The sequence below is a fragment of the Labrus bergylta genome, chromosome 21 (assembly GCF_963930695.1).
Source record: "Labrus bergylta chromosome 21, fLabBer1.1, whole genome shotgun sequence".
Classification (NCBI taxonomy): Eukaryota; Metazoa; Chordata; class Actinopteri; order Labriformes; family Labridae; genus Labrus; species Labrus bergylta.
Window position 1 is genome coordinate 15,070,519 of NC_089215.1, and position 14,080 is coordinate 15,084,598.

Consider the following 14,080-nt stretch of genomic DNA (forward strand, 5'->3'; position numbering starts at 1 on the left):
TTCCCCACTCTCTCTCTCCCTGATTTCCGACTCTATCCACTGTCATGTCTCTCCATTAAAGGCACAAAAAGCCTAAAAAGAAATCTTAAAAAGAAATTCCAGTCAGAGGACAGGATCTCTGCAGACCCGTCATACTGATTCGGGAAAAATGTACAGTATGCATCGGACTAGTCTACCTCACGTACTGTTTCCCACAATGCAAAGTGCCAGGTCAGACATCAAAATGCCGGAGCGCAGCTGTTTGAACTCATTGCTGGCAGTGACTGAATATCTTGCCACATTATGGGCATGAACCGATAACAAATATGACACGTTCATATATTTACATGTCTTACCACCTCAGATTTTCCTGCTTTTTAGACTGTACAGTGAATGTGCCACAGCTGGACAAGCAGCTACAGTTACAGGGTCCTTGGTTTGCTCTTCATATTATTCACAGCTGAGTAAAAGTTAAACCTGAATGTCTGAAAAGTATACTACAATTTTAATAGCATGCCAATCATATTTCAACCCAGGGCATTGTGTATAAATGACAGAATATATGAGAGATTTTAGACTTGTTTGATTTTAATTATGTTAATTTCCTCCAGATGGGCTGTTGTTTACTTCCGCATTCCAGGACCGGAAACCAGTTTCACCGTGCCAAGCATACTTCAAGATAACCGACGACTGGCAGTCATACTACATGCTACTGTTGAACTCAGTATGCAGTATACGGTATATACTGCATACTGATTTAGATAGTAGTATGTAGTACGCGGTTTCGAAAACAGCCACAGTCACCACCACACGTGTATGGAGGCCCAGAAGGGACGATGGAACAGCTTCACTTTAGGAGAAGTCTGTATTTTATTTTGAAGGAAAAAGATACTGACTCTACCTGAAAGTCAAGGCTTTGAATCATTGTTCAAAACTCTGCTGCAAACTGAAACAACAAAGATGTAAAATGACTCTTCCTGGTAAGTGACTTATTGAACAGATAGAGACGCTCGTGATAGTCAGGAAGAAAATTGTTGAGCATGCATCACTTTTAGCAGCTCTTATTCCAGCTGTATTCCAGTGATTGAACATTTGGATGGGGTTTGTTTGCAGAGGCTAGAACTAACTTGTTGTTCTGGATCTGTTGGACTGAAGCAGACTGTGGCTGAGCTCAGCCGGTCTCTGCAGAGTCTCAGACTTCGTCTCCTCCGTGTGTTAAACGGCCTCAGCGTGTCGTTTTCCTGATAATCAGCTGCAGATGTTCAGAGCTCCTCAGCTGTACGATGTACGAGCTCACACTCTGACTGCAGAGAGAAACGCTCCTCGTGTGGAGGACGTGCTGCAGCTCGGCCTGTGATGATGATGATGTCATTGGCTGCTGGTTGTGAAATCTTTTGAGGAAATGAGAACCTCTTTGAACCCGAGCTGAGGGAAGAGTGTTTCTGCTGCATCTGCTGTGCAGCCTGCTCCTCAGCGGTCCAGTTTCATCTGCTTTAATCTGCGCCAGTGATTGAAATGTTCACAGACCTCTGAGGGAAACATCTTTGTCCTTGAATCTGGTGCTGACGTTGAAAATGTAAATTTGTGGTTATTGACACTTATTCATGTTGTCATTCCTGTTTCTGTTTCCACAGAGGACAGCGTCTCTGAGTCAGCTCCCCGTCGAGGACCTCAAAGACCCCCTCCCTCCTCAGTGGAGATGCTTCATGTCGCCACAAGGGCGGCGATACTACGTCAACACCATTAACAACGGTAAGAGTAAATAAAGAAATATAGAACTCAAAATGTATCATTTATGAGCTTTACACATTTTTATACAACTTCTGAGACTACTGAGATGTTTCTGTATCCATGATTATCTTAAAGGTGAAAGTTTTAGGAGCTCGCTTTCCTTCCTCTACACTAAGGGAGACACTTAGTAACAACCCCAGAGCTGTCTGATTTACATTATTAGAAACAAACGCTTACACTGTGTTCACTCCAAGAGCAAAAAAATATCTTAAAGGTCACATATTCTCCTCCTTTTCAACAAGTTTAAATAAGTCTCAGAGCTCCCAAAACATGTCTGAAGTTTCTAGAATTGGGTAGCAGCAGGATGTGGTTGGTTTCTAGTAATGCTAGCTAGCTTTCGAGAATGGAGGAGGATAACCATAATGTACCACAACAACCTCTCACACACCACCAGCCGCCCTGACAACTTCCTGTCTGCAGGATTGTTCCAACCTGAATGCAAAGTGTTTTGAAGAGTGTCTGCTGCCGTTATGGTCAATTAGCCATACACTTGTAGCTGCTAGCTTTGCAGCTAGCTTGGGACCTTGTAGATTATTCCCCAAGAAAATCGGCTTCAATCATTGGCAATAACTTTGACACTTATTGTTTAAAATGGGTACTGCAGTCTTAATTCTTAAAATTAGAGAGAGCTGTCTCCCCCCGCCCCCTCCTCTCTAGTCGATGCTCACTCAGGTTGCCATGTGGTGGACACTGAAGCGTCAGTGTTTATCCAGCTCTGCATCGGTCTGTAAACCTTTCTGCGTTCTAACCTCTCTCCATTTTTCAAAAGCATCTCCAATATTGATCCTAGTTTGAGCACGTTTCTGCTTGTGGAGCTTATTAGAAACATGCAGAGGCTTTTTAGGTCGGGTACAATCACTTCTATCTGAACCAGTTCTCTTGCCCGCTTCCATCGCTGCAACACCTGTTGACCTGATAACTGGTCTCATATCTGGCAAACCGAGGGGCATCCAAAACGGCCGAGTGGGGGTGTCTAAAAACCGCCTACTTTCTCTGGTCCAAACAAATCCAGACCCTTCAGGACCAGAATCTAAAGTTAGAAGGAGGACATACTGGCTGCTGCATTGTTGTCAGAGAAGCCAGCACTTCAACATAGCATGTTTCTTAATGTCTGATCATATAGAAACTTTATAATTTCACTCACTACACATCTCACTGATTGGACCTTTAAAACTATTGTTCTCTGGTAGATTGTTAAGAAAGTTTTTCTCAGTGGTTTGAGTCACCAGCAGTCCCGTTCGTTGAGGAACTCAAAGTTTCTTGTGTTCACTTTGAGTAAAGTGGAATCACTGGTGACAGAAACATGATTTCATAAAGAATTAAAAGATGATGGAACAAACGACAGAATGAGTTGGAATAAATATAATTGTTGGTGCAGCCCCGTGAGGCTGAGATACAACACATGAAATGTTTTCAACGAGAAGTCAACATGTGGGGCGCCGGTACCCTGGTGATGAGTGCGGAGGCTGTAGTCCTCAAAGCAGGCGGCCCAGATTCAAATCTTACCTGCGGCTCCTGTCCCACATCATCAGTCCCCACTCTCTCTCTCTCTCTCTCTGGTTTCTGACTCTATCATCTGTCCTGTCTCCACAAGGAAGGCACAAAAATAAATCCTTGGACACATTTTGCTTTAATGGTTGTCTTCTCAGGACTCTGGCACACTTTGGTTTGAAGATAAAGTGAGATTTAAAAATGTCCCATCCTGGATCCTGTATCTATCTTTAAAAACGAGATTTCTGGTCAGTGATGGAGTTCAACCGTTTTTCAGCAGCGTTGATGGTACCAGAGAGAGAGAGACAGAGGGCGACCGAGAGCTGATGCTGCTGATAGAAACATGTTGACTGTCATCACAATCGCTGCTCAGTGTGACACTCTGTGATACGGCCTCTGTTCTGCAGCCTGTTGACTGTCCCTGTGTGACCTCGGTGCAAACCTGATGGGCATAGGCGGATCGCCACATGGGCAAAGTGGGCATTTGTCCAGGGCCTAGCAAGAACCCAGGGCCCAGGCGAATGGGGGTCTGGTCTTTATTGTTATACATTTTTTTAAAGTTTTTTTGCTTTAAAATATTGAATTAAATATTCTGAGCCTACTTGCTGTTCCTGGTTATGTCTGGTGTTTTGTCTGTTGGTTCATTCATTGGGTATTAATCTTAAAGTGAGTTTACCTCGAGGTTTCAGAGTGTCTGCAGCTTCTGATTCGAGCCGTTTCACATCGTCTTCATCTCTGGTCGTGGGCTCAGTGGTCACATCGTGGCCGTGAGGGGATCTAGAATAAGACGAGGACTCCACCCAGCCACGAGCTTGGGGAGAGTCGGTCCTCCTTTTCCTCCTTTTCCTATATTTAGATCACATACGATATTAGAAATCATGCTGAAGCTCTTCCTCCTGTGAACATTAAAAACATTTTCTTCGTCCCTGAAGATTATCTCTTGTTGTAGAAATGAACAGATTGTAGAGGTTGTCGGGATTGGAGAATTGTTGTTTTTTTGCATTTTTCCTTGGAGATAAAATGTTCCACAACTTTTTGCTTGTGAAAACAAAACTCGTGACTCATGAAGAGAGCAGAGTCGTTTCTGTGTGGTGGTGAAGCCAAGGTGACAGAAAACCTGCAGGTTAATAAACATGTTTTCTGTTTCTGCTGTTTTGATATGACACACACACACACACACACACACACACACACACACACACACACACACACACACACACACACACACACACACACCCTCTGTCTCAAACAGCTGATAACATTTTTCTGTATTTTTAGCGCCTCTTTTGTTTCTCTAAAGTTCAGTTAGATGAGATATGATGCTTTGTGCGTGTGTGCGTTTGTGTTTCAGTGTCACCATAGTAACAGAGCAGTGTGTGTGTGTGTGTGTGTGTGTGTGTGTGTGTGTGTGTGTGTGTGTGTGTGTGGGCGGGAGCTGTGTGCCCTTGTGTTTTCCTTCCTGTGTTGCTGGGTGCAGCCGTGCTGGGTGCTGTGGTTTAAACCAGACTCTCCAACACTCATGTCTGACCAGTGGGACACACACACACACACACACACACACACACACACACACACACACACACACACACACACACACACACACACACAGACACACACACACACACACACACACACACACACAGAGAGACACTCCCTCTATCTGCTCTGTCCCAAGGTCTAATTCTCAAAGCATATACAGAAGCCCTGATGATTTCCAGAAAGTGTTGGTGCTCGGTTCAGTTACTTTTTCTTCAGTGTGTTTAGTGAATGTGGAGAGAAACTATCAGCACCTTTACTCTGCACGGAGCTGCACTCTCACGCTGAACAGGCTGGAAAGTTTGAGCGTCACATCTCTCATGAATACTGCGGCGCAGTTACCACCAACTCACAGCAGACGCTCATTTTAACACTATAACTGTGCGTGGCTGTTAGCGCCCCCTGTTGGTGAATAAAACTGGGTTTTTAATGACGCTCATTTGCATAGAAAGGGGGAGATAAATCATTGAAACACAAACAGCACTGGTTCAAAGAAACGCTGTCCGCTCTGCAGCGCGGTTAGAGGAACATTAAACCCTTTGTGTGTTTTGTGAATTAGATGGTCTCCTCTTGACTCTGTAGGAGGTGAAGCGATGGCAAAGGCAGTGCAATCCTCAAATCAGGCCCTCTGTGTTTCTCTCTGAAGAAATATGATGAAATGTTTTGATGGTTTCTCAAATTCAGCGTTGTGTTTCTGTAACAGAACCTGACTGCTCTGTTTTTACAGTTTTCACAGTTTTTATTCTTAAATAACAGAATGCCGTCCTTCCTTGGCTTGTGAGCAGAGGTTTTGTTTACACTGTGTTGCCGTGACGATGTGGGCTCCGCTGTGGGCTCCGCTGTCAGTCAAACAGCAGCCCGCCCACTCTGACTCTTAGTGCTGTCTTTTTCCTGAACAGATTCAGTTTCTCTTCTGCTTTTTTTTTTTCCAGTTTGTGTTCTCTGAGAGGAAACCCCCTGCAGCTTCCTCTGTGAACGAGCTGTGGAGGATTAAAAAAACAGACAGACTTGAGGCAGAGAATGCATCATGAACCAGTGTCATATGGTTATGAATTAAATATCACAGTGTCACACATAACTAGGCCAAACCTGCTCGTCTCTGTGCACAATCGGGATTCATTCAGTCACTCAAATCAGTCTGAAGCGAGCAGAAAGAAAAATGTGGTGAATCAGAGAAGCTTCCATTCAGGTTTTTATCCTCAAGCAGCTCGACTCATTACTTCTGACGAACATTCAAATCATGAAGTCACATCATTCAGATCCATGAATAAGACAGATTCATGCTCCACAGAAGCTACAGAGGATGAATGGATGTGGTTTTATATCACAAAATAAAGATGGAGGCAGTTTAAGATGAGGAAAAACCTTTTAGACTTTATCTCGACTGTGAAGAGACGTCTAACGAGAATCTGTCTCTGCAGGTTTGAATCTGACAGGTGTGTATACGCTCTGATCTCTCACCTGGTAGAAAACCTCATAAATCTGCATTTAAAGAGTCAGTAACCTGGAGGCTGAACATTATCAGGTGTCACATGTTGGAGTGAATATGTGGCTTTAAACACCTCGTACAAACATAACAGATCTGAGCCTTGACGTTAGAACGACCAGAAAGGCGCCGCCTGAGGATCTTAAGGCCCTGACACACCAAGGAGATTGTCGGCCGTCTAAAAAAGTGTAGCAGTTTGTCAGGACTCTTAAAACCCGCCTCAGCTCCAGCTCTCAGCCTGTCGTTAGGTTGACTGAAAGTTAGGCTGAGACAGCATTTCCAGCATGGAGACTGCCATCGATGGGACTCCAGCGCCCCCTGCAGGAACAGACGGGTGACGTCACTCAGGCTTCGTCCGTTAATATTTACAGTCTGTGAGTTCTCCTGAGAAGAAAAGATCAGAGAATCCCCACGTTGCTCCCGCTGCCTCATCAGCAGCGTATGAATGGATGAGTTGATACTGATGGACTCTTTACAGCAGCCTCTACCATCAGCGTGTGAATGTGTACTTTAGGTGTGACCATTTATTTTAAACATTTAATGTGTTTGTGTTCTTCTTCTTTGATTGACACGCTCTATTCAAACTTACATTTTTTGATTGATGGAACAAACTTTTTTAAACGCGACAAATATTTGCACATTGTTTGTTTGTTACATAACTCTTTAAAACTGAATCTGAGATCAAATTTATGACGGCGAGAGCTTTCATTCTTCTTGCAGCACAAAGTAAAGAGTCTTTGTTTTGATCTTTTATTTGTTCTTTGATTGATGCGTTCATTATGGGATGTTTCATTTGGTGTTAAACGCGCTGACATCGTGTGGGTGTGCCACAAATTCACTGGTACTGTTTTTTTATGCTCTCTTAAAGCAACAATCTGTAACTCCTCTTCCTCTTTCAAACAGGCGTTTCAAAGTCGCTCTAACAGGACAATAACCTCCAACAGGGAGAATGGCCAGTTAGCCCGTCTCTGTACTGTTTGATACTGCGGCTGAGGCTAAGAGGAAGAGGACGGAGACGGATGAAGATAAGAAGAGAGAGAGGAGCAGAGTGTTCATCCCTGCAGATGTTATTCATAACAGACTGAGACGTAACGTTAGCTTGTAACGTTAGCTTGTATCGTTAGCGGTGTCATCATTGTCTCATGTTTAGCAGCTTTATGAGCTGCAGGAAGTCCTCTAACCTGAGTTATGTCTCAGATTTGATACAAAGAACTCAATTAATCCATCTGACATCAAAAAGTTGTTTCTTTCCGTGCCAAGCTTCAAGTTAGCGTTATAACATTTTTGGAACCTTTCAAACTGATCTCAACTAGCATGTAGTAAATGAGCCTCTCCAATAAAGACATTTAGCCACAGACTATAGTCGTCACAGTTGATTACACATACACATGCTAACAGTTAGCTAACAATGGGCTGTAGACGCTAATAGAGTCAGATTTGATCTAAATCCTGTAACAATGCTAAACCTCATCAGTCGGTTCATTAGCTTCTCTCTCGTCTTTGCCGTCTTCTCCACCCTCTGACTGTCGACAAACGCAGGATGTTGATGAGGGGGAGGAGTTCAGGAAAAATACAGTACTAGGTAGTAGGTCTTCTCAGGTTTCTTTTCTTTATACTTCTACCTGCACTCAGAGACCCTTGGATGGCGCCTTCAATAACCACAAAGTTTGTTTTATTTTTTATTTTTTTATTTATTTTTTGGGCTTTTTCGTGCCTTTAATTCAGAGAGAGGACAGTGGATAGAGTCGGAAACCAGGGAGAGAGAGCGGGGAATGACCACCAGCGCGCCCCAATAACCACAACGTTTATTCAGTTCAGAGACTTTATGTACCTCACAGGTGGAAGCACATACTACAGCATAACGCTCAGACGGGCATGTGCCACCCCAGTTCTGACGCCTCTGTTGCAGAGTTTTAGAGTGTAGAGGACGTTAAACTGAAATAATGTTGACGAGCGAGCTGTGTTTGTTGTTTCAGTCGTTTCAGTCGATCGTTCTGGTCCTTTGTCACAATAACAAACATCTTCCCCCGGCTAAGCACATTACATTCTGTTTTTCTGCATTAAAATCTTGTGTTTCTCACATTATTGATTTGTTTATGGCATGCTAACTCAGAGAAATGGAGGCGTTCAGGGACACTCGGTAAAGTGTTTTACATCGAACAGAAAGCCAGAGTTCTCCTCTCCATGCGTGTCATCTGAGCCGATGCTTTGGCTCGCTTTTCTCCTGCGTTAGAGCGAGCCAAGCGGAGCCTAGCGAGCCAAACGGAGCCAAACGAAATAAAAGCTCTGAACATGTCCGTGCCTCGTCTCTCGGTGCTGACAGTGAAGAGCTAATTGAGTGGAGAAAAGAATCCAAACCGGCCTTTATTAGTGTCTGTCATCTGATTGTTTCCATGTTCTCCAACATCTGCAGCAGCTGGAGTCAAATCAGGACGATGAAAGACGAGAATCAGAGACTATGAGCCTGTTTGATGGGTTAAATGTGTTTCTCTTATTTGGGTTAGAGCGGTTTTTATTGTCATATCTGAAAAAGAGATCAAATGAGAGATAAAGAACTGGATTTGTATTCATTGACTTAACATGTCTGAGGTGAAGAGATGCTCAGCAAAGATTCTGAGGACATAAGCTCCTCTTACTTCATGATTTGTTTGCACATTTCAGCCTGTGACCTTCAGGATCAGGATTTAAAGACAGAGATGTCTTCAAATTAATATATCACCATCAATAACAACATCAACTGCTGTTTTTGAGAGTTCTAATCAGCATCAAAATCATCCTAAATATCATTGTCATCATCATCATCATGAAGGTCGTAGGTGTTCATAAAGAGCTAGGTCTTTAGCTTTCTCTTAAAGGTGCAAATGGACTCTACAGATCGGATGGAGTTTGGAATTTCATTCCACCACCGGGGGGCGACAGAGGAGAAGAGTCTGGTTAGAGATTTAGGACCCTGTTGTGAAGGTTGGATCAGACGCCTTTCATTGGCAGAGTGTATTGGGCGGGAGGGAGTGTAGACCTGGATGAGAGAGTTAAAGTAAGGACGAGACGTTTGCGTTTTGCTGTTTTGTAAGCGAGCAGCAGAGTTTTAAATTAGATGAGAGCAGTAACTGGGAGCCCGTGGCCTTTATGTATCGTTGGGGTGCGCTAGGCACCAGGCAAAGATGCAGGGCCTAACCTTAAACCTAATCCTGAACCTGAACCTTACAGAGGAGTTCTGTGTGACCGTTAAGAGTCATCACCGTCTTTCTGAAACCAGACGACTGTGTTTCCTTGGTTGTTGTTGTTGTAGTTTGGGCTAACATTGAGTTGTAGTTACTTAAATATTGACTCACATGGTTCACAACAAACATTAAGGTCCAAGAATCTGCTGCAAGTTTGGAAATGACTGCATAAAAAAAATATGTTTAACTGCTGACTCAGCTAAATGAATCAAAATCACTTCTTATTGATGCTAAAAATACTGGAAAAAAACAATTGTAAAGCTATTCCTACAGTTCTAATGTCATTTTTTCTTTTTATGTTCCTGAATGCTCCTCAGAGACGACGTGGGAGAGACCGTCCAGCACACCTGGGACCCCGAAGACACCCCACAGACACAAGAACTCCCTCCCCGCAGGTAAAAAACAACTCTCTCTCTCTCTCTCTGCATCACTTTCTGTCCCTCGTGATTCAGCGCCCCGAGGCTTTGAATTCTCCTTAAATTCCTCAGAGGCACAAAGCGGCCGCTCATGAGCACCAAACAGACACTTCCTGTGACTAATTTTATCTGAAGGCTCGAAACGCAGAACTGAGACTCCTCTGTCCTCATCTTGGCTCGCCTCTAAAGGAGGAGAAACCGAGCCAGGACGGTTTGTGACATGTTTCCTGCTCGGCTCAAAGCTGGGAGCAGACCCTCACTCACTGAAAGCTAGGAGCAGACCCTTACTCACCGTGTGCTCCCAGCACTAATATGTGTCCCTAGTCCGTCTCTTTTATTTAAGGGTTAAAATTATAACATGTTATGTTTGAAATATTCCACTTACAAGAAGTCCATCCTCTCCGTCTTTTGCCTGCTCCACTTTTTAGAAAATGTGTGCTCAAACAGGCCGTTTTGAGATTTTCCCTTCATGACATCACAAAGGGCAGTAACCCCTCCCACAGGTGGATGACACTCCCACAGCTAGGTGTTTGTTCTGCCCTCTGAGTCTGCCTTCTCACCGTAAACAATAGGGCATGGAGCGAGAAAGCCAGAGACACCTAAACCAAGGAACAAGGAACTTCACACACATGTTTTGGGGAGCTCTGGGTCTTGTGCAACAAACTTTTTCACAGTGAAAAGTCTTTGATCTTCCATGCATTTTATTAACTGTGCAACATAAAGTGTTTTTACATGAATGCATGTTCTGCTTTGAGAATGTGGATGTCTGAATGTCAGGACATTTTCTCCTATGTTTGTTCCTTTTGATTTCTAATCTATGAAGACAGTTTTGCCTAAAAAGAAGAAAAACATAGAAGAAAATGTTGACAGTAGAAAAGCTGTGAATTCAATAACATGTATCATAGATGTAGAAACTGTTCAGCGGTGCTCAGTTGGACTCATCATCAGCACGAGTCTGCAGCTCCTCTGCAGACACAATAACAGTTAAAAAAAAGTATTTCTTCCCCTCCCTTCTGATCTCTCTCTCTCTCTCGTTCGTCCTCAGTGAATGGATTTCACTCAGGTGGGAGTCCATTGCATCATGTGGAGAATTCACACAACAGTCAGGTGAGGAAGGGCAGCACAGCGGAGCCACAGGTGAGACCGTCTGGCCATCTGACTGTTTTTATTCTTCCCCAACAACATGAAACACAGAACAGGCTTTTAAAAAAGTGTTAAGTCATCATAAAGTTACTCAAGGTTCTTGATGATGATGAGCTGTAGTTTAAAACATAAAAGCTTGGATAGCTGCTGCAGACGTTACAGTCTGTTTATATGCCTTGCTGTGGGTTGGGTGCCTTGCTCAAGGGCACCTTGGCAGTGCTCAGGAGGTGGACTGGCACCTCTCCAGCTACAAGGCCAGTTTCCGGGACTTGAACCGGCCACCCTCCGATTCCCAACCTGTTTACATGCTGCAGGTTCACTTTAAACAAATAAATCACAGCCTTTAATATTGTCACATCTTTTTAGAGTCTTAAAAAATTATTAACGACAAAAGATGTTTACTTTTCACATCTCCAATGAGCAAACCCCACGCTCGCTCGCTCTCTCATTATTAAAGGGGAGGCAGAAAGTAGTTAAAGCAGATTAATCCCTCCCACAGTATATCTGTTCCCCTGATCATAATTAAGCAGCAGTCAGGGCGCAGTAACACACCATCCACCCACCACTTATCCTCATTTCTCCCCTTTACTGCAGCTGTAGTGCACACAAACACAGTATAAACAAGTTTACTGCTGAGGACTCTTTTCTTCTCTATCAGAGTGTTTCTGTGCAGGAGGGCCACTTTCAGACTCCTTATACTTTTTGTATCACTCTTTATTTGTACCTTTTCCTCATTTCTGCCCCCTCCATAAACTGCCACACACTGGAGTTACTTTGTTATAAGCCAAAGAGTTGGAAGTTTTATGCACAAACACAGAGAGAGAGAGAGAGAGAGAGAGAGAGAGAGAGAGAGAGAGCAAGCCATGCACTCCCTCGCTCTGCAGAACAATCCTCCATACTCTGCACAGCAACACACATGCACACAAACACACACACTCCCACAAAACACACCACCAGCAGTAGCAGCAGCAGCAGCAGAACCAGAGAGATCAGCACACAGACGCTCTCTGACGCTCACATCGCTCGCTGGGAAAACAACTGTGTGTGCGCCACTGTGTGTGTTTGAGTGTGTGTGTGTGTGGAGCAGTCATGTCTGACACGGAGGACGGAGGTTTTGACGGAGCGTCCTTCTTTTGCCCGCAGAGTCCAGGATCAACGTCGCCCACCAGGAAGCAGAACAAGGAGACCACGGTCACGGTGAGTGCAGCAACTAACTGCAACTCTTAACTAACTGTGAACTCAGTGCACTCGCTACGGGAGCCCGGGAGGACCAGATTTAACACCACCAGAGGGAACTTTAATGTTTTCATCGATGAGATTAGAAAGATGATTAAGGAAAAAGCATTTTCCAGGAGTGACCAGGTGGGATTTGTCTTCCGGATGCATGTTTGATGCATCCGTCGTGGGCCTCAAATCTTTGAGGCTAAATCTCAACAAAATGTGTTTATTTTTGTATTGTATTTTTTTTGTATTTTTTTAACTCAGAAGTTAAGCTTTACATATTTGGACAACATAAAACAAATTATTTTCTAGAATTGAGATATGAAAGGTTTGTATTTTCTCTACATGTCCTATAAATCTGAAATGTGAAAGAAGTGCAGGCTGCTTGTTTTTTGCTGTTACACAGAAACAGTGACATCATCCCCTCCAGCTTCCACATGAGTTCTGTTGTCAGGTCGTCGCTTCCTGTCGGCTCTCAGTTAACAGCTGCTCAGTGTCTCTCTGACTTTTTTTTCCATACTGTAAATGTAAAACCACAAGCTTGATCTCTGCTTCCATGGCAACCAGAGTGATGCTGTCGTTAAGCACGATGTTATTCCAGTAAATAATGAAAAACATGAGAGAGGTGAGGAAAGTTATCTGATATGTTACGCTTCAGGTTAAAACCTAAAAGCGTACGATACGAGACGTGACAAAGCTTCACCTTCTACTTTTTATAAATCATGTTATAATTCCAGCAAACTTAAAGGCAGGGTGGGCAATTTTCTAAAACTAGCATGATTTTGAAAGTAGCATTCCCTCAGTGCTCCGTCTGCACCCGCCCCTCCCCTCTGTGCTCCCTCATAAGCCACGCCCCCTCACTGACATGCACGAGCACCACTGGTCCAGAAGCGGACCTCAGCTCACGCTTTGAGTGTGGGCTCGTGCAGCATGGGGTAGAGAACGAGCAGGGAGACAGGGAGGCGTGTGATTGGTTCATCAGATTGGTACCTCGTGGCAGACATTGGTCAAAGTTTTTACAGGCTAACAACTGCTACAGATGACGGATTTTCTTCGTTCCTTTTTCAGAGCACGAGTTATTAATTTCTGTCAAGCCCTAGACAATTTACCAACATCTGAAAAAGTGTATCTGGAGGAAATGACCAACTCGATGAAGTAATCGAGTGAAGCCTCTGTGTAACTTATTATTGACAGTCACAAGGAACAGATAAACGGGGTCTCCTCAGGGGGATTAGTGAACCTATAAATTTCGAGTTTATATTGGAGACATATCAGGAGAGGAACATTTTTCTCCACTTTTGAGCTGAACACTCGGTCGCATCTCATGTTGCTGATGGGACTGTAAACCCCGCCGCGCACAGAGAAGGAAGTCTGGGCTGGAAGTTATTAAACGTCTCTAACTGTTGGCTAAATGAAGTTCACCTCTCTCTCCCAGAGGATCTATAGACGATGGTTTCTTAGATTGCAACAACAGTAAAACTCTGTCGTTATGAGTGTTACCAGAGATCAGGAGGGAAAGTACAGGCTGTGTGTGTGTGAGTGTGTGTGTGTGTGTGTGTGTGTGTGTGTGTGTGTGTGTGTGTGTGTGTGTGTGTGTGTGTGTGTGTGTGTGTGACTGTTAAAGGAGCCTTGAGGGATTGTGGGTAAGTTAAAAGCTCTGTTAGCTGTCAGTCTCTGGACCTCAGCAGTGATTAAACAGATTCCACTTCCTCAAAAAAATTACCAGTTTCATAATCCAGGATACGGTTGAGTTGGAGGTACTTTCCTTCTTTGTGAATTTCTCTCTGAACAGCTCT

General features: G+C 43.9%; 1 protein-coding gene across 5 annotated transcripts in view; it reads left to right on the forward strand.

Annotated features, from left to right (window-relative positions):
* LOC109988571 (growth arrest-specific protein 7) overlaps positions 1-14,080 on the forward strand; it is a 53,304-nt gene that overhangs the window by 17,833 nt on the left and 21,391 nt on the right. For 2 of the 5 annotated variants that reach the window (XM_065949438.1, XM_065949440.1), the window contains exons 2-5: positions 1,614-1,737; positions 9,822-9,899; positions 10,966-11,057; positions 12,207-12,260. In XM_065949438.1, coding sequence (XP_065805510.1) covers positions 1,614-1,737; positions 9,822-9,899; positions 10,966-11,057; positions 12,207-12,260 — 348 coding nt within the window. The remainder of the gene's footprint in view (positions 1-1,613; positions 1,738-9,821; positions 9,900-10,965; positions 11,058-12,206; positions 12,261-14,080) is intronic. The other 3 variants (XM_020640108.3, XM_065949441.1, XM_065949439.1) reach the window with 2 other exon arrangements.